Source organism: Raphanus sativus, chromosome 2, assembly GCF_000801105.2.
Source record: "Raphanus sativus cultivar WK10039 chromosome 2, ASM80110v3, whole genome shotgun sequence".
NCBI classification, from domain to species: domain Eukaryota; kingdom Viridiplantae; phylum Streptophyta; class Magnoliopsida; order Brassicales; family Brassicaceae; genus Raphanus; species Raphanus sativus.
Genome location: NC_079512.1, coordinates 24,894,454 through 24,918,116, shown reverse-complemented (window position 1 = coordinate 24,918,116; position 23,663 = coordinate 24,894,454). Strand labels below are relative to the sequence as shown.

General features: G+C 34.0%; 3 protein-coding genes across 4 annotated transcripts; 1 reads left to right on the top strand and 2 right to left on the bottom strand.

Moving 5' to 3' along the window:
- Positions 1-829: 829 nt before the first annotated feature.
- On the top strand, positions 830-3,877 carry LOC108821840 (probable serine/threonine-protein kinase PBL11). Its single transcript, XM_018594835.2, has 6 exons — positions 830-1,116; positions 2,172-2,479; positions 2,590-2,725; positions 2,833-2,975; positions 3,068-3,191; positions 3,276-3,877. Exons 1-6 carry the CDS (start codon positions 1,065-1,067, stop codon positions 3,683-3,685), a joined length of 1,173 nt encoding a protein of 390 aa, XP_018450337.1. The 5' UTR covers positions 830-1,064; the 3' UTR covers positions 3,686-3,877.
- Positions 3,878-5,950: 2,073 nt separating this feature from the next.
- On the bottom strand, positions 5,951-7,825 carry LOC108829242 (expansin-A9). The gene is made up of 3 exons (XM_018602908.2): positions 7,599-7,825; positions 7,093-7,411; positions 5,951-6,649 (listed from the first exon to the last, which is right to left on the bottom strand). The coding sequence occupies exons 1-3, from the start codon at positions 7,753-7,755 to the stop codon at positions 6,340-6,342; spliced, it is 786 nt and encodes a 261-aa protein (XP_018458410.1). The 5' UTR covers positions 7,756-7,825; the 3' UTR covers positions 5,951-6,339.
- A 5,890-nt stretch (positions 7,826-13,715) lies between these two features.
- On the bottom strand, positions 13,716-15,947 carry LOC108841274 (uncharacterized protein C24B11.05). 2 transcript variants are annotated; one of them, XM_018614046.2, is made up of 8 exons: positions 15,813-15,947; positions 15,224-15,287; positions 15,072-15,137; positions 14,826-14,923; positions 14,596-14,721; positions 14,248-14,517; positions 14,082-14,147; positions 13,716-13,997 (listed from the first exon to the last, which is right to left on the bottom strand). In XM_018614046.2, exons 2-8 carry the CDS (start codon positions 15,282-15,284, stop codon positions 13,842-13,844), a joined length of 843 nt encoding a protein of 280 aa, XP_018469548.1. In that variant the 5' UTR covers positions 15,285-15,287; positions 15,813-15,947; the 3' UTR covers positions 13,716-13,841. The 2 variants fall into 2 exon arrangements, with proteins under 2 accessions (XP_018469548.1, XP_018469549.1); XM_018614047.2 differs by having other exon boundaries at positions 15,834-15,947.
- Positions 15,948-23,663: the final 7,716 nt, after the last annotated feature.

The following is a 23,663-nucleotide window of genomic DNA, read 5'->3' as shown; positions in this document are numbered from 1 at the left end:
GGAAAATGAAACAAAAATATATATATTCGTACATTTATGTTGCAATATTTATAGCCCTTAAAAGTAGGACTTAGTGGTTATGGAGATTGACTATATATTAAGTTATGCAGTTTTCTTATTATTATTATACGGTTACTTTAGTTAGTTATATTTGGATGCCATTTTTATAAATTGGACATAACCCATATCAATTGGACATGTTGAAGAATTAATAGTATTGATGTCTTTTAAATAGTTGTATTCCATTTCATTATCTTTGTTTGGTTAAAACTTAAAAGTTCCAAAAGTTAACAACATCCTTTTTCTTTACTGAGCAAGAAATTTCAAAGGTTAACAATATGCAAACATGTATAAGTGATAGACACGAACACTATCAAATTTTTTTTTGTTAAATAAAAAACAGGTAGACTGAAATTCATAGTAATTTTCCAAATCTATAAACAATCGCTAGTAATTTTATATCGTACATATATCGTAATTAACAGAGAAATAAAAACATGTATCTTTTTAGTGTAAATATCAAATTTCTCTTTTTGACAATATGCATCGTTTATGTTTCTTGTAAAACAGTTACTTTTGTCTAATCATATAAGGTAAGATTTTATCTGGCGCTTGAGTGTGGAGTGTGGTAGACTCCAAAGAGTGGTATGAAAAAGTCAATAAGTCAACGATGAACAGAGAAAGATGAGGAAGAAAACAAAGTCCCAACAGAAAGAGAGAGGGAGAGACGGGAAATAACTTTTAAAAACTCATATTGCACATTTGTATTTCGTTTCAATTAAAATAAATATTTATCACAAAAGACTTTTCCTGTTAGGAGACAAAGAAAAAGTTTGGAGTGTCATCATTAGCCAGCTCTATAGTTTTCTTTCTTCTCTGTGGGAACCTTCGTTTTTTTCTTTCTCCTTTGTAGTTTTCTTGAGCCTTTTTTCTGTTTTGGTTTTTGCTCCATTTCGCACGTCTTCTTCTGGGTTTGTGTTTATACACAAAATATCTTTCTCTTTTTGCTCTTAATCCAAGAGAATAGAGCTTGAGTGAGTGGTTGGACTCCTGTGGTGGTTAAAATGGGAGCTTGTTTCAGCAATCAGATCAGAACAGATATTGCTTCCAGCACATGTGAGTCTTCTTTGCTCAGTTTCTTGTCTTTCTACTATTAAATTTGAGGAGTGACAGAAATTTAATGATTTATTCCACACTTGCTTTGTCCTGAATTAGAAAGGTTTTTATTGTTCAGATTAGAAGTCCTTTTATTTCCATTATTAGTAATAAATGAAGAACAATACTTAGGTTCACCCCTGGGGTGAACTTTTTAAATTCACTTCACCTCTATAGCCAATTAAATCGCCACGTAGGATTAATGACAAAAAATATTAAATACATTTTTAAAACGCCAAAAAATCTTTTAAATGTCAATTTTAACAAAATTAATATCGAAAACTAAACACTAAATCCAAACCGTAACCCTAAACCCAAACCGTAACCCTAAACTCAAACCCTATACCCTAAACCTAAACCCTAAGCCCTAAACCCAAACTCTATACCCTAAAATCAAACGCTAAATTCTAAACCTAAACTATAAATTCTAAACCCAAGGGTTTGGGTTTAGGGTTTATAACTTGGTTCTAGGGTATAGAGTTTGATTTTAGGGTTTAGGGTTTGGGTTTAGTGACTGGATTTAGGATATATAATTTTATTTTAAGGTATAGAGTCTAGAGTTTAGGGTATAGGATTTGGGTTAAGGGTTTAGGATTTGAGTTTAGGATATATAGTTTGGATTTAGAGTTACGGTTTAGATTTAGAGTTTAGTTTGCGATATTAATTTTGTTAAATATGATATTTAAAAGATTTTTTGGCTTTTAAAAAATGTATTTAATATTTTTTGTCATTAATACTACGTGGCGACTTGATTGGTTAATAGAAGTAAGGTGAATTTAAAAAGTTCACCCCAGGAGTGAACCTAAGTATTGTTCATAAATGAATCTCTCGAAAGTATATTGTCGGTCGGCTGACTATAAATGAATGTTAGCTTCAATCTGTTTCTGTCATTATGTTGTTTTAGTTCTTGCCAGATTTGGAGAACCTTAAAAGGCCGCCACATAATCAGATTCATAATTAAACCACTCTCTACGTAATTACAATCTAAATGCATTGGCTTGTAAAAATTCTTGCAGGGCTGAGTTCGAAATTCTTGAGTAGGGATGGGAGCAAGGGATCGTCGACTACTTCCTTCTCCCATATGCCTCGAACCGAAGGAGAGATATTGCAAAATGCTAATCTGAAGAACTTTAGCCTCAGTGAACTCAAGTCCGCAACTAGGAACTTCAGGCCTGATAGTATGGTTGGTGAAGGTGGTTTTGGTCGCGTTTTCAAAGGATGGATCGATGAGACTTCCTTGGCTCCTTCCAAACCGGGGAGCGGAATCCTCATTGCAGTGAAAAGACTTAACCAAGAAGGGCTTCAAGGTCATCGAGAATGGCTGGTTAGTTAGTCACATCTCTTTGTTTTGTTATTTCAGAAAAGTCTCTATTTCAAAGAACCGAGAGCTAGTGCTTGAACATTTTTTTTTCTTTTTACTATGGGAAAAAACAGGCGGAGATCAATTATTTAGGTCAGCTGGATCATCCTAACCTTGTGAAATTGATTGGATACTGCTTAGACGAAGAGCAAAGGCTACTTGTGTACGAGTTCATGCCTCGTGGTAGTCTTGAGAATCATTTGTTCAGAAGTAAGTTCAAATATCTTCAAAGAAAACAAAGCTCGTGATAATTAATCTGTTTTACATATATCTATAAATCTTTTTATCTTCTGATTTCTCAAAAAAAAAAAAAACAGGAGGAACATTCTTTCAGCCACTTTCGTGGAACACACGGGTCCGAATGGCTCTTGGTGCAGCTAGAGGACTTGCTTTTCTTCACAATGCTCAACCGCAAGTTATATACCGAGACTTCAAAGCATCCAACATCTTGCTTGATTCGGTATGTATAACACCTGATTTGATTGTTACTCTGTGTAGTTTTGGATGCAGCCATAGAAGTTTATATTTTAATGTTTCTCTCTGTATCTGCAGAACTACAACGCAAAGCTTTCAGACTTCGGCTTGGCTAGAGATGGTCCAATGGGTGACATTAGCCATGTAACTACCAGAGTCGTGGGAACTCAAGGATACGCTGCTCCAGAATATCTAGCTACTGGTATGTCTCTATGCATTTTCTATTGCTTTTTTCTATCAATTCTGATCAATGCAAAGAACTGACGTTCTTGTCAAATATTGAAAGGTCATTTATCGGCAAAGAGCGATGTGTACAGCTTCGGGGTTGTGTTACTGGAGCTGTTATCAGGAAGACGAGCAATAGACAAGAACCAACCAGTAGGAGAACATAATCTAGTGGAATGGGCAAGACCTTACTTAACAAACAAAAGAAGGCTTCTCCGAGTGATGGATCCTCGTCTCCAAGGCCAATACTCGCTAACCCAGGCTTTAAAAATTGCAGGTCTTGCACTCGACTGCATAACTATAGATTACAAGGTCAGACCGAACATGAACGATATCGTCAAGACACTTGAGGAACTTCATGTCCCAAAGGAAACACCAAAAGAGAAGCAGGGTCATCAACCCATCAGTGATGACAACAACAACATCAAATCTACACAAGCTGTGAATTATCCTAGGCCTTCAATTATGTAACAATCCACAAGAAGTGATTTGACCGGGGATTTAGATTTACAGATTACAAGATTAGTGTTGACAAGATTCATAGTATGTTTATCATTCAACTATCAAAGATTAATTATATGTATGTTTGGTTAGTATTTACTACTAGTGTTGACAAGATTAACAGTATGTTTGGTTACTATATTACTTACCTGTTAAAGTTTATATGCAAGTTTAGATACTATTTTACTCAACTATCAAAATTATATTTATGTTTAGTAAATTCATTAGTTGCTCTCTCTGTTTTTGTAACACAAGTGTTACACAACAGAGAAGTTACTTGAAACGTTATTTTGAAACAAAGATAAATTGAACGTAAATATTACTTTTCACTTCTACAAATCAGAACTGAATAAGTTATTACATCTTTTTGGCCGAATGCATATGTTAGTTACTACAGTTTTTATTCCTATATTTGGTTATGAATTATGGCATCTCCTATCATAAATAAATCAAGATGTCTTTCTTTTGGTAAAAAAAAAAAACGAATTGGGAATCGACCCAACAAACAAGTTAGATGTCACATTTGAAGTCACCGGTGATTTCCTTACGTTCGTCTATTGTTATTTTGTTCTTTTGTGCCGAAAATATTGATGCTTTAAAGATGAGATAATATAGGATTTATGCTTTCCACCATCTTTAATCTCTCTATCTTTCTTGCAGGTGAACCGACCAAAATAGACGGACCAAGATATTTGTATATATCTTTTGATATATATGGGTGTATCTTTATTTTTTTATCACAACTTTAGGTTTGTGTTATTGTGTATTGCTGTTTAAAGGAAACTGAAAACTATTAAAAGAAAAAAAAACTTGAAAATGCTATTCTGATTCATATTGATGGCCTCAGTTAAGAATAAATTGTCCGTCTTGACCAGCAACATACAGCGACCTAAACTACTTTTTGGTTTTGTGATTCGCAAAAGATAATTACGATTATTATGAAAAGATATCCTACCATTATTTACATTTTTTTTTGAGAAAGGGCTTTTGTTTACAAATTTACATATGAACATTTGATGTACATGCACGCTAACTAACAAATACCTCATCTCGAAATAGTTAAAGAGAAGAAAAAACTAAAGCTTTATGTTGTAGATTGTCCCATGGTTCCATCAATTTTGGTTCCATCAATGTTGCTTATTCTTTCTCTCTTTGTGTTTAGGTAGTTTGATTTCCTCTGCTACTAGTTTCTATGAACTTTCCGTTAAAAACTCAAAAAAAATTTGATATAAATTTTTAACATTTACACACAAAGCCGTTGTATTACATCACTGGTTGATGCTATCTAAATAGTATGCATCTGGATGTAAGCATATGAAACATTGTCATGGGATAAATAAAAACCCCAACAATAATGTATGTAACAAAATATCTATAGATAAAAACGCATTATTTATTCATTGGTTGGTCCATCAACTAAATCATCAGAATCTAAGATAAGATTCTGTAAAATCTGATTCAATATCTTATACAGTATTAATTTTTGTTTTTTTTTCTCTGATAAATTGTGATCGCAGATTTCACATGATGATGGTGTAATGCATTTACATCACATCACATGAATTATATTCTCCTTACTGCATCACCTCTTACATAAGTACATGCCAATGTACGTATAGTACACCGTATATCCCGGAATTATGGGCCGTATAATCTATAGATTCCGTGCTTATAGTTATAGGTTTAACACTTTAACTGATCAAAGTATAGTGACTTTACGTGAACGATAAGGGACACTTTCATTTGAAGGTGACTAAAATTTATACTGACATTTTTAAAACGAATATGAAGTTTGAATATATTTTAATCGCCATTTGAATGTTAAACACAACAAACCAACATAAACAATCCATATTATTTTACAGATACAACAATTTTCATTTCGATGAGAGTTGAGATTTTGGATATTGTTGTGAAGTTACATATTATTGTGACTAATCGTTCGTTATTTTTGAAGGTTTTATGTGAGTCTTTCATAGATTGATCGCGAGTGGCAACTTTGATATTTTCTATAACATCTTATCAAACTTGTCTAAGTGTGTGGCTCTATCTTTGTACTTGGTTGATTCACATATCTGGATTTAAGCCTCTTGGCTTGCACATCATGGCTTGTATGATGGTGCTACTATTGTAATCTCTTAGGTTCATTAATGAAAACTTTGGTGCACAAAAAAAAGCAACCCATACATTACATTAATATATTAAAATATTGAAGATAAATAAATGGGATCAAAATGAATGGCCAATCATTTATTTATATAAATGGAAAATCCAAGTTTCTTAATATCATAGATATATACTTAATACAATGATCAGAGCGTAAAAGAGAGAGAGCTGCGGGCTACAATTATCTTTATTCCGACCCTTTCTTTTTGAAGCCGCTTCAACCTCTCTACAGAACCAAACTAGACATAACACAAAGTCTAAATGTTTTTAAAGAGAACCTAACTTCCAAACGAAGCAACCCAAATACTTTCCCTGAGAAAATAAGGGAAAATTGGTAGGAATCCCAATTCCAAATCATATCTAATTAATTTTAAAGACACGTACGTAATATATATATTAGGAAGAAAAAAAAATCTTCAAATATATCTTCAGCAGATTATTGTTTTATCTTCTAGAAATCAGACGCGGAAGTTCTTGCCGGAGAAAGTCTGACCAAATTGCCAGTTACTGGGAACGATGTTGTTGGAGGTGGAGCTTCGGCCATCGGAGGTTTTGACTCGGAAAGAAAGAGATTGGCCGACCAGAATTGCGTTTGATTGCCAGTTTTGTCCCCAATTACGGCTAAGACCTAACCAACCTGTGTTGCTTCCTTTAACACTGACCATCTGGACGTTTCCGGCTCCGGCTACGTTAGTGACTAGCACCAAGTTGAAGTACTTGGATCCATTAATAGTGAATCTCATACCTCCTTTCTTCCTACATGGAACCCTGCAACACCCCCAAAAGTTATAAATTTCAATTACAAGTTATGTCTGAAAATGTATACTCAACGAAACTCTTTAGCTTAGATTGATGTTTTTTACGTTGATGTCATATTTAAAACAAATTAATAATTAGATAGAATATTATAATAATTTTACGTAACGTCATGAAAGGGAGTGAGTTTATAGTATGTTTTTGATGACCCGGGTCGATTTTGGGTTATGTCGATGACCCGGCAAATGTATGGGGTGAAGCGAAGAAGTGCCGGATCTTAGCTGACTAGTGACTTCAATGCCAAAAAAAAAATGTCTCCGGATCTTATGGACTGAGACGTGCAAATTACTGAATAGCCCTCCGGATTTTACTCGGACTCATTATTATAACCTCATAGTTTATAATCAAGAGGGATAAAAACAGAGTGGACTAGAGAGAGAGATGAAGATTTTTACCTGCGGTAAGAGACGGGGACGATACCGGCCTTATACTTAGCAATGGATAGGAACATAGGCATGGCGAGATCAAAGTGCTCACGCGGAGGGTTACACCAACCACCATTGTCGCTAGCTTGAGCAAAGTTAGGCGGACAGAAATTAGTAGCGGTGATAAGGATTGATGGGTTTCCTGGAAGACACCAGCCTGGATCATTAACACATTTGAGCTCGAAGCAAGCACCACAACTCAAACCATTGTTGAACAAGGCCGTGCTTAAAGCCGCCGTGTTCACACCGTAACCTTGGCTATATAAGTTCCCGTACCCGCACGCACCACCTACAAACAATACAAACCGTTAGTTAAGTGTCTATTCAGTGCGTAGTGTGTTAAATAACGCTACCTTAAATAAAAATTCGTACAGAATACGATAGAAGCTGAAGTTAAACAACCTTTGATACATAATTATTAGACATTTTACAAGTCAATGAAAAAAAAACAGAGGAGTGAGAGAGAGATAGTGTACCCATAGTCCCTGAAGCGTCAGCTTCGCCGTAGAAAGTGGCGTGAGCGTTGATCCAGGGACCTCCGGTGTAAACTCCGGGGATTTTGGCGTTCACTGTGGTCGCCATCAGAGCAGCAACCACTATAACCGCCATTGCTGGCATTACTTTGGCAGCCATTTTTTTCTTCAGTACGGAAAAAGTTTTTAAGAAGAGGGAGAAAGAGGAGATTTGTGTGAGGGAAGTGGAAGATCGGAAGGCTACTTATGGAGGGAGAGAGGAGGCTTCAAAAGAGTTTACGGCTTTATTTAATTGTGATTTTATTTTTTAATCGTTTTATAAAATATTTTATAATTTCTTAATTTTGTTCCTCGTGATCTAATAAATATTTCTATTATATTCCACCGAACTCAACCAATTGGTGATACTTTAATGAATTAAATTAATGGAAAAATAAAAAGACATATTTTATTTGATGAAATGATAAATATAAAAACAAAAATGAAGATGAGTAAATTTAAATATTTTTTTCATTTGTTCCTCATCAAAATTTAGAAAAAACAAATTTCTTCGTCAATTTTTCTAAATATGAATAAACAGAAGAATCAAATAGGATCTATAGTAATCAAATCGAAAAAATTGACGTAATTGGTATAACATTAGAGTAACAAAGAATTTATCATTTAAAAAAATAAAGTTTCCAATGTTAGAGAACTTAAAATTTTCCATCAAAAAATAATTATTGACTGGTTTTAGTAAATTAAATTAAATTAAATTATTATTGAACTGGTCTATACAAAAATTAGGTTTGATTTTTCATTTTGTTTGAGTCTCTCTGTTTATTATATCGGGTGCATGCTTATTTTTTCATTAATAAAAATTAGTGAAAAATATTGTTTTATTAAGAGAAAAAGATGCGTTGTGGAAAACATAAGTTGATTTTATGATATTTAGCTGTGTTATCTGAAAAAAGTCTATAGTTGTAAATTTTATAAATTAAAGGGAATGCAAATGTTTACTTATTATAAAACTAAAAAATCAACATCTGGTACTTATTCTTCAAGAAAGTGCAAAGAGAATAACTGAACACTTGTTTCTGACTTTCTTCTCTAAAGCAATAAAAAAGGTAAATCTTCAGAGCTTTTTCCTTATCAAGACTTTTTATCTTATTTTATTTGTTTTGTTTAGATAAAATAAAAGCATTGGACTTAAGTCTATCAACCAAAAGTGAATACCTAAAAACATCTAGAGAATGTCATAAGGTTATAAATCCTTTTCTAAAGTTTATAATTATCGGGAAATCCTTTTCTAAAGTTTATAAATCCGTTGTAAAAAGCTTGTAAATATGAATATCATAAGGTTAAATTGTTTTTAATCACTTGTAAGTCAGCTACATAAGTATTTTTTATATAAGCAAAAAGTATAGCAAACGCACGTGGTCCGCACATGGGCATCTCATGCATTTTTCCTTGGTCAATTTGCGAGTTGTGTGACAATTGGAAATCCCACATGAAAAATATCACATCCGATCCAATTCACTGCAATAATTTTCGATCAATAGTCATACAAAATTAATGAATATCGAACAAAGAAAAATGGTTACAAATACAGTAATTGATAATGGGAATGAATTCCCTTTCTCCCGTCTATTTCATATCAGTGGAAACACAAGTTACAGTCAAACGTTTAATCATTAAAACTCTTATACAATAGCCAATTAAATATCATAAGATTTTGTTGTTGTTTCTGGACTATAAATGAGATTAGAGTGTCCGTATGAGTACACGGAAAACACGGTATCGCATTTAACAGGACCGTGTGTCGATGCAATTGGGACTCAACTGATTGCGGGGCCATAATCACGTTTTACCACACACATAGGGACGCATATATTCATTCTTAAGTGTTCTTTCATCAAGTGAACGCATCTGAGTGGGTTAGAAAAACACATGAATAAATGTGTTTGAATGATCATAAGGAGCAGCAATGAGTTTAATCGATTTGTAACGTGAAATATGTATAGTTTTTCAAATGCATTGTAGAACTTAACCTTTTTTTTGAGCGAAGTAAGTAAAACTTATCTCATTCCGATACAAATCTCATTCTGATACAAATGCATAAAGAGAAAAATACAGAAGATCACATCACATAAAGTATTTCTAAAAGTCTAAACGTATATTGTTAATCAAAGTTTTCTTTTTGAAAAAGGTCAATCAAAGTTATATCTAGCAAAAAAAAGGTTATATCTAATTATCTAGCAACCCAGGAAATAACTTCTTATAGTATATATATATATATGTATGTATATGTATAAGATAGTAATAGAGAAATTAAAAATATTCGACCACTATATCCATGTGGCTTCATTGCCTATTTACATTTGTTTAATAGCATAAATAATTGATCTCAAGGTACGTAAACCATTATATTACCCTTTAGGCTTCGATACTTATATATTTTATTTCTAATACGTTACGTACACCATAAATGTTTTCACACTTGTTGGGTTTTTATCGTTTCATCATTCAACAAATTGTATTATAATTACATTGTGCATTGTTTATACATATAGTCTTACAGTAGTACGTAAGTGAATTTAATTAAACGAGAAGTCAATAAACGTCAGGGTCCTCAGAGATTTATATTTCAAGTAAAATTTCAAGAAGCACATGTGATTGTTTCCAAGAATGTTCACTTAGAATTATTCATTTATAGCATTATACGACAATTTATAAATTCGTTTTCTTTTTGTTTGATAAAATGTACTTAAATTGTTACTACATGTGAGTTAATTTTTATGAGAAATTAGTAAAGGTTAATACATGTGCATTAATTTTTGCTAGAGTATTTTTAGAAGCAAACAAACACTTAGATCGCACGTCGTCCGTACTACTTGACATCGACCAATAGTTTAATGGTACCAAATGTATAACCGAAACCGCCCCACTTTACATTTGTTTTTTATTGATTCCTAATTGAGATAAGTATTTGACTATTTCATTGATCATAAACAGAGAAATTTATGCTAGCTTTCACTTATTTTATCTCATAGTAAACATCATTTGAACATTTAGTTTTGAAAATGTTATTTTATATTACTTTTCAACTAACAAATGATATTTTCTTCCTATCTGAAGAACGTATGTTAATAAGTTAATATATGCATAATGCAATACTCATTCTTATGTATATATCAAATTATCAACTAGTACGGTGACCGGTATTAATTGTTATGAAACATAATGTAGGAACATAGTAACATGAAAATATTCATTTTAGTGTTACGGCGTACATTCAGCATTTGACTTTTTCATTTCCTCCTGCAACTAAATTTTCGTTACGTGTTGGACTCTGTATACAATGTACGAATTCGTATTCTCTGTTTTATCATGGTGTTTTTCACACCATTGTAAAAAAACACCATTGTATATATGTTTTTTTTGTTTCAAGTCACTAATCCGTATCAATTTAGTCATTTTTGATCTTTTACATGTCTAAAGTTGGTAGAAGAGGGAAGAAAAGGTGCATGAAGAGAAGATGTTTTTTTGGAGCAATCCTGCGAAGAACACTCAAGTAGAACAGTTCCGAGACTGTTCTCTCTCAAGCGGAACAAGTAGACGGAGTGATCCCGAGATTGTTCCTGACGAATATGAAAACTCCTATTTCGGGAATTAAAGCCTTGTTGTCCTAATCTCTTTTCTACCTAATTGGCGCCTCCATATAAAAACGCCATCTATCCTATTTTATTTTTTACGCTAGTTTTACAAGACAAGTTTCATACTTTTGGATTCAAGCTTTTTGTAAGGGCGACGGTTCACCTCTTCCATAGAGAAGAACAACCTGAACCCTAGTTTTATTCTTCTTAATCTGATCATGAGTATTTCAGTTTCATCTGTTGTTCTTCACTGCATCATGATTGAGTAGTCGACTGTTGATCTAGGGTGATAGAGTGCATTCGCAACTGAGCATAGATAGGTTATCATTTAGTAAATCTTCATTCATTGTTTCATGCCTGCGCTAAACTGATCATCTAGCGTTTGATCCTAAGTAAATATGTGCATCAAAAGTGTAATAGGTTGCTAGATCTTGTATGAATGAGCACTGCATCCTTAGTCGTACGAAAGTAAATGTTAAGATGCGTTGTGAACAAATCAGAATCAATCATTAAGGTTCACCATCAGATCTCAGACCAAGCGACATCTTAGGAGCTGGGTCTGATTGGTGAAAGGAACAACTACACGACAGTGTGTTGCTCTAGCCTGTTCTCCGAGTTCTAGATATAACTACATCGAACCTGAATAGCTGCTCGGTCGTGATTGAGATCACTCGCATTTATCCTAGATTAACTCCTTTTAACTTGAATTCATCACTTGTGCTTTTTACTTGTTCTCTACGTCACTTTTAAAACCAAATTATTATCTTCTTTTTAACTTGATTTCGGAACTTATAGAACTAGAGTGTAAACTGGTCTTCTGAATTTGAATCTCAAATACTACAATTGCAACTGTTAACTTGGCAGTAGAAATGATTCATTTTTAGTGTATCAGTACGTAATATAATCTATACTTGAATATAATATCCAAAGTTATACCATACAGAAGCCAAGTTTCCAAAAAAAAACATATAAGCCTAGAGTTAAGGCTCAACAATGTGAAGTCCATATGATTAGATCCGACATCCTTGAACTCCACGCTACGTTAATATCAAGTGAATATCTTTTTTTTTTTTGGGCCTGTTTGAGAACTTCAGATCGATCGATCAAATCCAAGATAGAAAAGGTAATATATACCAAAGCAAGTTTGGAGTTTCTTATGTTGGTTGACTCACAATAAGATTATGTAAAATTGTATTAATTACTATATCCCCAGGCGTTTAATTCTTAAAGCAGATCATACACATGACATCCCAAATTTTTCAGTTGCAACAAAAGAAAAAGATTTTAAAACGAGAGGTGGTCTGAGAGAAAAGATCTAGCCTTAAAGTCTTTGGTTGGAGAACTGGTTCCCTCTGGCTTTGAGCCAGATCAAAAGCTTTACTCAGAGTTACGGGCTCAACAATGTGACTGACTCAAAGCCAGAGGGAAACAGTTCTCAACAATGTGAAGTCCATATGATAGATCCGGCATACCTTGACTCTCCATGCTATTAAGTGTATATCTTTTCAAGGCTTTCAAGCTCTGTATGAGACCTTTAGATCGATCAAATCCAAGATTGAAAAAGTACTATATATCACATTGAAACCATAGCTTCTCCTCCTTTGGTCTCTTTTCCTTCAGGAGTTATGATAAAACCCCTTTGTCACAAACTTGTCCGACTTCTCCTTGAGCTTCTTGTAAAAAATATGGCATATATCAACTCCATGCAAAAAGAATAGGTCATCGCACGAAGAGGACGTTAAACAAGATCATCATCTTCGTGAAAAAGAACTGTTCCAAAAATAACAAATGAAATTTGAGGATATAGCTCAACTGATCATCACATATATATGAATTCCACATGCATTCAGATTTGAGATCTCTTCAGATTTTGGACGATTGAATCCCAACGAATATCAAAGGAAACGGTGAGTAGCTATTCTGCCACTAGCGCCACTAATGAGAATGTGGGGAGACACGCCATTGAATGAACTTTCGAAGCTCTACAATTTTTGCCATTAAAAAATGTACTAGCATTATCGCCGTCCGATGTAAACGCAGTATGTTATTCAGTATGACAGGTGTCTTTTTGATAACGGTGCAGATTGCTGTCACTCTAGTTAATAGTAATTCCTTAAGCAGTACTTTATATTTGCAGCCCAATTCCCGCCGTATTCAGCTCTGGGCCAAGGACGGCATTAATGACCGTCTGATGTAATGTCAGTTTCTTGTTGAGTATAATGCGTTACTGCTATCAGTTATTAATAATCCCTTAATATGTTTTGGGCCCAATTCTAATGTATGTATTTAATTACGGGCCAGAGACGTTCATAATCCATCATTTTGAAGATGTTCTGTGTATTATATTGACAAACCACTCCGATTCACTAGCAAAAATGACATGGTAAGATTTTACTGATTTATGAATTTTAAACTTTTCTTACATTTAGGTTGAAAATTATTGGACTAGAATTTATAATTAGTTTTAAACTACACCTGATCCAGCGGTTTAAAATTTAGGGATTTTTATTTGAACTTATAAACACAACTCGGAAAACAAAAATGACATAGGTCATTTGAAAAAAGTTGAAAAAGACAATGGAGGAAAAGTAGGTACAACGGTAAAACAATTCTAAGCTCTAACAGACGTCTCAACGGCGACCTTGCCGGAATATCCAACATCCGATGATTTTCTGTCGGACTCCCATAACTCTGGTAATGCCTCTTTCATGTTGTGAATGTTTTCCAAGGCGTAATCTGCTCCTTTGACTTTGTTTGGTGAACCAACCTGAAAACAAGAAACACAAGAGTCAACTAAAAACTCGGTTTAATTAGTTTAGATTCCGGTTAGGTCTAACTAAAGTAAACGTACCAGAACCGTGTGAAGACCAACGCGCTTTCCAGCTTGTACATTTCGAACACTGTCCTCAAAGAACAGCTGCCAAGATAAATAGATAAAAAATTAATTGTGCTGTCCCCGTTTTAAGAAAAGAAAAAATCGAAAGGAAGAAAAATCATTAAAACCCGGTAAGCTATACCGTTCGGTTAGGATCAATATTGGCGATTTCGAGGGCTTTCTCAATAGCGGATTCAGACGGTTTACACACAATAGGCGTTTTAGGGAGTGAACCGACCGGTTCAGACCGGTCGAAATATCCAACGATATCAAAAATCTCAGAATTTTCAGAAGCAGCGTTTGTGTGAGTCGGGTTAAGCGTTTCGAAACATATGATCCCTTCGAAACAATCCTCTAATCCCAACTTCTTCAACGCCTTGGCCGCGTGAACTCTATCCGCGTTGGTAAATATCTATTAACGGGAGGAAAATGTTGCTTAATTCTTTATCAAAACTATAATATAGTATAAAAATATGATTGTGGCACGTACGACTTTGCGGAGAGGAAGGCTAAGCAAGATGCTTCGGAGAACAGGGTCAGGTTTTATGTTATCGTACGGTAAACGACCGTGGACGAAAGCGTGATATTCGTCGTAGTCAAAGTCATATCCGATCGCCTATAAAACGAGAAGATGTATCGGGTTAGGAACGTTCATACCAATAATAAATAAAAGTATACGAAAATGAGATTCAAGAATGGTATTGGATGTTGATCACATACTCTAAGACCGGCCATTGTTGTTCCATAGTTCTTGTAGAGAAGATTAGACAATTCAACGATTTTGTCCTTCGGTATACCTAGTTTCTCGACCATATAATCTATCATACCGGAAAAAGAAAAGTCAGAAATGGTTTATTAATCGAAGAGTTTTTGTTTTTTCTAATCTTTAACTGTTATAAAGTTTTTTTTTCTTTTCTAAATACTGTCTTATTAATCGAAGAGTTGATAGCAAGACAAGAATGTTACCTTTGATGTTCTTCCCACATTCTCTGGCGAGTCCGGTGCTAAGAGGATAAAGAGTGTCGTCCAAATCTAAAGATAATTTTTGATAACCTGGTCAGGTAACTATTCGTGTAATTTAATCAAGTTTCATTGGTATGTTATGGCTAAGGACGTACCGAACAAGAGACAGTCGTACTTCTGCGTCGCTGAAAGCCCGTACCGGTTTTCGAACTCCATTTTCTGAAACAATTGATTTGATCATAGAAGAAAAGCATTAAGTATTTGTTACTTTAAATAGGATTTTAATTCTGAATCACAGAGATTATTCATGGATAATAATGATCCAAATGGATTTTATCAGATTAGATTTGTATTTATGAAAGAGGGAAACAGAAAAACAAATAACGGAAATAATTTTGTGAAATGAGTGGACACAGTTGCTTGTGTCCCAAGGAAGTCGTGATAAGATGTTTTAAAACGTGAACTGAGAGATTCAGCGAATTACAACCACTGATTGATGACTTTTACAAATAACTATCAGTATACAGATACAAACGACAATATATATGTGTTTGTGCACGTATCATGTATACATATAAGACTCACACGTGTGTGGACGGACAACACGATGTAAAATTCTTTTAACACAATGTAATTGTCTATGTACTGACCAGTTTTAAGGAAATGGAGGAAAAACGAGAAAACGGCAAGGAGTTTGAAAGCAAAATACAGAACCGACATAATGTTGCTAGACGGAAGACTCACACGTGTTCTTAGTAGTTCTACCTTAGCTTTGAACAGAAACGGGCAGAGTCGAGAGTATCCAAAGAGAGAGGGAGAGAGAGGTAGTAGGGGAAGGATGAAGAGAGTCTGAGAATGGTTTAAATAGGAAACTCTCTCCGGCTCTTTTTGATCACTAAAAGCTATTTGCAATTTGAACTATATATTATTATACTTAGCTAATATACCGTGTGTGTGAGTTTCCAAGTTCTAACGTACAAGTCAAACTAAGAGGATGACCGCGCCATTATCTTTCTTATTTCGCTCTAATATAAGCAACATTGCAATAATTATATGTATCATATGATTGTTTTACAGAAAAGACATATATATGGTAATAGTCATATTTCTTTCAACTTCGGATGTTTGGAGTTGGATATATTAAGGACAAAATATCTGAGATCAAAAATATAGAGAAGGTAAAGTTTAAATAATATGTAAATGGTTAGTCTCAATCTACTTATTATTAATTGGTTTTAAGTCGTAACTAAATATAATTTCCAATCCCTGATTAATATAAATCTAAATCCCTAATTAATACGGTTCGTATCGGTATAGATTTTTGGCTGATTAAAGCAATTATTTCCAAAAATGATATTACAGATAAAGTATCTTATTCGGAAATAAGAAAAAACTTAAGTAATATATAAAAGAATAAGTTCAATCTACTTATTAGTAACTAATTTTAAATTGAAAACCTATAGAGTAAAGAATTACGACCAATTCACCTTTTACCAATTAGTTTTAAATTGTAAGCCACCAAATTGATCCACCATCATGAAACTATGACAAACTTAAGTAATATATAAAAGAATAAGTTCAAGCTATTTACTAGTAACTAATTTTAAACGGAAAACTTATAAAATAAAAAATAAAAAATACGGCCAATCCACTTTTTACCAATTAATTTTAAATTGCAAGCCATCAAATTGATCCACCATCATGCATCTAAGATAAACTTTCAGATAGTTGATATTGAAGTTATATATATACGACTTTGATAAATTTAAAATGTACTGTGTGTCGGGAACTATTATTTGTTTGGGTTGAAATTCGGCAATATAGTATGTAAAATAAAATGATCAATAATATTATGTATAAAAATACTATAATATTGTTAAAAGCTATGTTCATTTAAAGCTTTTTGTTTCTTTTGGCATCAATCAATAATAGCGTGTTGATTTTAATTATATAAACAAGAAGATAGGATCAAAAATCATCCTATCTCTCTGGTTCCAATTATTGAGGAACTAAAACTCATTTAAACATTTGTATGACTTGTTGGTGAGTCTAGGACGCTCCAGGACGCTAGTTCCTAGACTACAGGACATCATCTAGAACTTAGGCACATGTGTCCTCAAGACTCAAAATTTGGAATTTATGGACTCTATCACTAAATTATTATTTTTGGATCTAAAAAGCTGTGACAAAATAAACGGAAAGTCATGTTCAGCTTTTCATCCGGATATGAATACACTATTAGATACCATTCTTGGCTCTTTTTTCTTCACACTAAAGCTTGCATTGATTAATAACGAGGGAGGAATATAGTTTTTGGGTGCCTAAGCCGACGAGTATGCAATACCCTCGGAGACTAAAGCCAGCAAGACAACACAATTCTTCTAGAAACAAAAGACACAAATGATACCCGGAAACCTAAAGCTTTACAAAAGACATAAACATGAGAAACTAAAAGCAAAATCTAAATCAATTCACAAAACACCCAAGCAAATGATACCAATGCAAGGAGGAGATTTTGGAGCAGACACAGCTTCGAAGGCCGAACTTAAAACTATTTTTATTTATTAATATCTTTTTTAAAAAAATATATAATTTTGTAAATATATATATATATTTAAAAACTGAATATAAAATAACAAAATCTTATTGGTCAAGTTCAATCCTAAAAGTGAATCCAAAAAAACTCTCTCATTAACTGTCTCCGCCCCTGCTTCTACTCGTTTCTCTTGGGCTTTTAGCCAGACTTCCATTTCTGAACACGATCTCGTTGAGGATGGCCACGCCAAACACGAGCATGATCAGATTTTCTATATTATTTATGGTGAATATTTTTTAATATTTACCTTGATTAGCTATCAATCAAGGAATCACCACTAGTTATTTGAATTAATAATGGGAAATATATAGTTGACAAATGAATGTGAACATATGATGTTCATGTAAACTTAAAATACATAATGACATGTGCATTAAAACTGAAAATTAATAATTTTAAAGTAGTATTTTCTTTATTCTTTTGTCATTTGTATGTGCACGTATTTCCCCGTATTTCTCTATGCATGCACTCCCCCATATCAAACGCTGTTTATTTGTTTATGCCGCCCGGTAAACCTTGGGAGTACAATTATCTATTACTAGCGAGTAATAACAACAAACCATATATAACAAATAACTCAACTTTTTTTTTTTTGAACAACAACAAATAACTCAACTACAAACAGAAAAAAACATCTTATTTTACCCAACACAATACTTTCGCAATACCCAACATACAATAATTAGAAATCGTAAATATATTCAGATTTGTTTGTAAACATTCAGAGTAACATTAGAAGAAAATACTAACTAATATAGTAGAAAAATTATCAGCTCTGTTCAGTTTGAGTATAAGAAATTTTAGACAGATTCTATATATGAGTTGTGTTTGTTTGACAGAAATAACAATCAAACACAGATAAATATATTTCAAATGTCGAAGCCGGCCGATGTGGGACAAAACCCATTTCTGGGTGTTTTGTGTTTTCTTCACATCAAGCTACCAACTTCAAGTTATCATTTCTCATTCAATATTAATCTTTTTTTGAAGTTTAAATATACCAGGTTGTAGTACTCATTACAAGATTTACAACGAGCTGATGATCTGACCGGAAAGACCACCGTTTTGGCCGGAAAGGTCGCCGGAAGTAATCAGCTTATATATTCTCTGTAAAAGCAGAGTTCCAACACAAAAAACTTCTATTTATTAAATGTTTATTTTTCATTGTAAGTTTTTGTTTTATGATCTAATTTGATTGGTGTCAGTACAATTTGGGTGGTTGATTCTAATACTTTTAAATCGATACTGTGCAGATGACCAAGTGTTCATGCGTACATCTCGTTATGTGTCACATGTCTTCATCTTACTCAGTGGCAAACTTGCACGATTATACTCAAAGCAAATCGAACGAGATTAATTCATCTGCGGTTGTGATCAATAACTAAATAAAATCAGACAACCATTTCTTAGAATATATACACTGATCTCCTTATCTGTATCCCATGTTATTAAATTCTCAAACGATAAACATATTGTTTCGGAAATTATTTAGTGGTGTGAACCCAAAGATTCACATGTATTTCATCATAAGTCGTCCCCATGTAACAACTAACTTTTGAGAATATTTACAATACCCTCGTACATAAAGTACTTTTTAAAAACCATGTATCATAAAATGCATTTAGATTTCAATAGTCCATCCCAGAGAACAACCATAAATCAATCGTGTTGACATCGAAACAGAGTAGTGATCGGTAATTTGGTATATTAAAAGCGGTATTTAAAATGTACTGCCAGGTATATGAACTGAAACAAATGTGTGCTGATATATATAAAAAGTTATAAGATTTTTTATTACAAAAATATCACATATATATACACATATATATAATGTAACAATCTAGTATAATCCAAAAACATGACTTTAGATCTTACGAGTTACGCCATCCAATCAATTTTTATTATATTTTTATGTTCACTATACAAAAGTAAATTATTTTAGTTACAATGATCATCGTCTTTCAAACCACTTAATTCGACACAAATACAAGGTTATAAAGGTAATCTTAAACTGTCGAGATATCTTAATCCGAAGAATCCAAACACCCTCTAATTTGGTTGTTTCATATATGTGGTTGCAAAAACAATATTATAAATATTTTGGAGTTCGTTTTTCTTTTTCTTTTTTTTTATAACTAAAAACTAATTTCGAAACCCACAAAAATCTGGATTTTTTGTCACTTAAGACGTCTATAGATGGTTAATGCTACGCGAAACCATGGCGAAAACACCTACTAGAACTTTTTTACCGGTAGACCAAAGCGATTTGGTTAATTTTGAATTTGCTTATTTCATTATAAATTGTCTTCCTATAGTTATGACCTATTATTTGTGTTTCCAACTATGGATTTATTTTTTAGAAATATCGTTTTAATTTATATTTATGAAATAAAATATTTAAATTTCTAGAGAAGTGTTTGTTTACCAAACAAGCTAAGGCGTGAAAATAAAAATACTACTAGAGTGCGAATCTGTCTCGATATAATTAGGTCATACTAAAAATCTTTTGTTGATCAGGAAATAAAGAAAATAAAATATGAGTAGTACACAGTGGCCATATGATAGGTACTTTTGAAAAAGACTAGAGTCGAAATGCACAACTGTACAAGGAAACAACAGCTGTTTGCAATTCAGTTTTTCAAAACAAAAAATATTTTTCTGATGTATAAAAGTGGCAAATAATTGGACTCGTGGATTCTGAAGAAATACGAACGAAAACATTAAACGAAGCTACTCAAAAACTTTGTCATACATTTAAAGTTTACTAATCTCTGGAATTTTACGTGCATAAAATGACACCTTGTTACTTCGATTTAGATTGACTTTTTGGGGGTCAAAACTTATACTCCCTCTGTTTCATTATAAGTGTCACTTTAGACTTTTGCACACAGATTAATAAATCATTTAATTTTGCATATTTTCAATAAAAAATCATCATTACCCATATAACTCAACCAATAGAAAAATAAAATAGAGAATAAAATTAATAAATTCTGCATTGAAATGCTAAAACGACATTTATTTTGCAACGAAAAATTTTCTCTACAATGACACTTATTGAGAAATGGAGGGAGTATATACTAACTAAGCTAGTTGGCATTGATACTCACATTTTTGCTCATTTAACTTTTCTCAAAATTGATTTATTTTAATACATTTAAAAATCACGTTACTTATTTAAAAATGAAATGTACTTCTGACTCGTAAAAAGGTTAATTCATTGATGCAGCCGTGAAAGAGACAAAACCTAGATAATCAAACAGACGAACTTTACCTTTTTTCTCGCTTCTCTCTACGAAAAGAAGAAAAGACCTCCGTGAATCTCCTTGCTCCGGCGACTGCCGTGCGGTCGTCGGAGCCCCCCAGTTCTCGTGTGTCTCTGTTCCTCCTTGTGTTCCTTCGTGGTCTCGGCGGAGGGTTTGTTAGACAAGGTCTTCCTACCGGTTCAGATCGAGTGCTCCCGGCGTAGCTAGAGGGTCTCGGTGTGGTGGAATTCGCTTGAGGACGGTGCTGTCTCATCGTGCCGCTCTCCTCCTCTTGCTTGGAGTTTCAGTCCGGTTAGGGTTTTTTCTCAGATCTCGTCTAGCTTTCTCAAGATTGGTGGTGCGTGAGTCGTCGGTGGTCCTCTCCAAGCGTTCTCTCATCTCAGGGTGGTGCGTGACTGATGGTGGGTACGGCGTCTTGTTGTTGGGGTTCCGGTTACAAGCTTTGTGCTCCGGCCATTAAACTCTGGCTTTGTTTTCTGCTGGTGGTCTCTGGTGGGTTGTGTGGGGACTCCGTGGGTTGGGCTCCAAGCCCTTCTTATGGCGGTTCCGGTGGCAGCGCATTGCGGTTCGAGCCGCTTCAAAGCTTTGAGTTTCCGACGGTGTGGCACTCAACGCCCCTCTCTGTTCTCCTCTAGCTTTGTGCAGGTTCTATTGCTCACTTGGGGTTGTAGTAGGTAGTTAGGATTTGTTCAGGATGGCAATTGGGTCTCGGGTTACGAGCTCACCAGATTGCGCCACTCCGGAGGTTGTGTACCTCTCCGGTCCGATTGTTCTATATGGACTCTTGGTTAAATGGGTGTATACGGTCTCGGTTGACGGTTTTGAAGGCGGCAATCTTCATGAACGTCTACCAAACGACGGCATCGCTGGTTTGTGTCGCTACCTCATGCCGCCGGTGGTGGTGAGCGTCAGGTTGGTAAGTGTATCCGTGCTTGTGATTCTCTGGACTAGCTTTGCTTGGTGGGTCATTAGGAAGCTGTAGGCACCGTGCAATCAAGGTTTGAGGGCGCCTTTCTCTCGGGCTCGCGGCAACCATCGATCATTCCTCTTATGCTCCGGTTCTTTGGTCTGAGCTCGCCTCGTTCTCCTCCTGTACTTTGGTTGCTCCTGCTCTCCTCTCTCGAGCTTTAGGTCTTGTATTACAGCTTCTGTTTAGTTTCATTTTTGTATTTCTGCTACTAGTTGCCTATGTAATTTATGTCAAAAACAGAAAACTTGGTAATATAATCTTAACATTTTACCAAAAAGAGACAAAACCTATAGGTACTAAAATGATATTCTAGAAAGACATCAAAATGAGATGACCACATCATTACCTTGCATGCAAACCCCCAGTACATTTTCCTTGTTATTTTGTCCTTTTTATTTGAATGATTTTTGTACAACTGTACAAGAAAGTAAGGTTAGGATGCTTGTTAACTTTACTAAAGCAAAGTGATTATTTTAATTGAATAATTCAGTTGGAAAACATATATAACTGAACATTTTTATTGTTTTTTCTTTCCTTACATATGATCATTGAATCTCTAAACGTATAATATATCGCATGATTTTGGAGTCTAGTAGCGTAAGAGTAGGACTAAGTTTTGTTTGATAATGAACTTTTATATTAAAGCCAACCTGCAAGCAATGAAGCAATATTGGATAGTTAATTATTTATTTTAATGTAAACCAAGTAGATACAATTATCTTTCTGCCTTCTGGTATTCCTAACCATCAGCGAGAGTATGATGGGCACTGCCTCCATGTTCACATACGTATACGTTGACATTTCTGCAAAACTACAAATTTCAATTAAAGTTTTCACTGGCAACAAAGACCTGCAAACAACTCTTGTGTTCCACATAAAATCTGTTGTTTTTATATTGAATAAATTAATATTCATCAAAGAAAAAGAAAATATATTCATCAAAGAAACTATGTCGTAATTATAAGATTTCTTTTTTAAAAAAAAACGTATACGAGGACCAAGTAAATCGATGTTGAAACTGAAGGACCGAGTCAAATGCAACGGAGTAGGAAGAAAAATCAAGGACCGCAACAAAGACACGAAGCTGAGAATATGTCATCCCTAATAGGAGTTTGAAATTACGCATCGCCGGAGCTACAAGATCACATAAAGATCTTTTTGTTGCCGCCTGTCAATGTTCAAAAGGGGAGAACAAGCTCTTCCGGGTTTGATTTATTAACTCGAGTGGACCTTTATCAAAAAAAAAAAAAAACTCGAGTGGACCATATATTAAGATTTGTTGGGTTTGTTCTTATACTCGTAACTCGTTGTTTCGTATCTTCTTGGATTTGAAGATTTATTTTGGTGGGTTTTATCAGAGCTTCACTTTTAACTTTACTTGTCTATTAAGCAGCTCAATGGGCCATATTTCCTTTTAGGTAGGACAAAAGTTTTCGGGCTTTTAGATGCAAAAAAAGAGCACTATTTTTCTAAATTTCCCGCGCAAAGGGACTTGCTAAGCAAGTTGGCGAAAAAATAACAAATTAAACATTATTATATCAAATTTGGTGCTATTAACTAATACTAATATAAGTCCACGTCTGTGTATCCGGTTCATAATCAGCTGTTATAAACAATCTCAGAGTCCGTTTAATACGAAAGAGACCAGAACAGTGTATTCCTGTTTTCCTTTTTCTTCCCTCCTAAATTTTAAAGTTACCAAATATTTGACTTTTAAAAAAAAGGAAATTAATCTAAAATAAATTTTAAAGTTAACTATTCAT

Bases quoted from the DNA above. Each gene is read 5' to 3' on its own strand.
- LOC108821840 (XM_018594835.2), top strand. From the start codon at position 1,065: ATGGGAGCTTGTTTCAGCAATCAGATCAGAACAGATATTGCTTCCAGC. The intron at 2,480-2,589 runs GTTAGTTAGTCA...GGGAAAAAACAG, and splicing joins AAGGTCATCGAGAATGGCTG to GCGGAGATCAATTATTTAGG. The intron at 2,976-3,067 runs GTATGTATAACA...CTGTATCTGCAG, and splicing joins CCAACATCTTGCTTGATTCG to AACTACAACGCAAAGCTTTC.
- LOC108829242 (XM_018602908.2), bottom strand. From the start codon at position 7,755: ATGGCTGCCAAAGTAATGCCAGCAATGGCGGTTATAGTGGTTGCTGCT. The intron at 7,412-7,598 runs GTACACTATCTC...TATTGTTTGTAG, and splicing joins TGACGCTTCAGGGACTATGG to GTGGTGCGTGCGGGTACGGG. The intron at 6,650-7,092 runs GTAAAAATCTTC...GGGGTGTTGCAG, and splicing joins GTCCCCGTCTCTTACCGCAG to GGTTCCATGTAGGAAGAAAG.
- LOC108841274 (XM_018614046.2), bottom strand. From the start codon at position 15,284: ATGGAGTTCGAAAACCGGTACGGGCTTTCAGCGACGCAGAAGTACGAC. The intron at 15,138-15,223 runs GTACGTCCTTAG...AATTATCTTTAG, and splicing joins GTACGACTGTCTCTTGTTCG to ATTTGGACGACACTCTTTAT. The intron at 14,924-15,071 runs GTAACATTCTTG...CCGGTATGATAG, and splicing joins ATGTGGGAAGAACATCAAAG to ATTATATGGTCGAGAAACTA.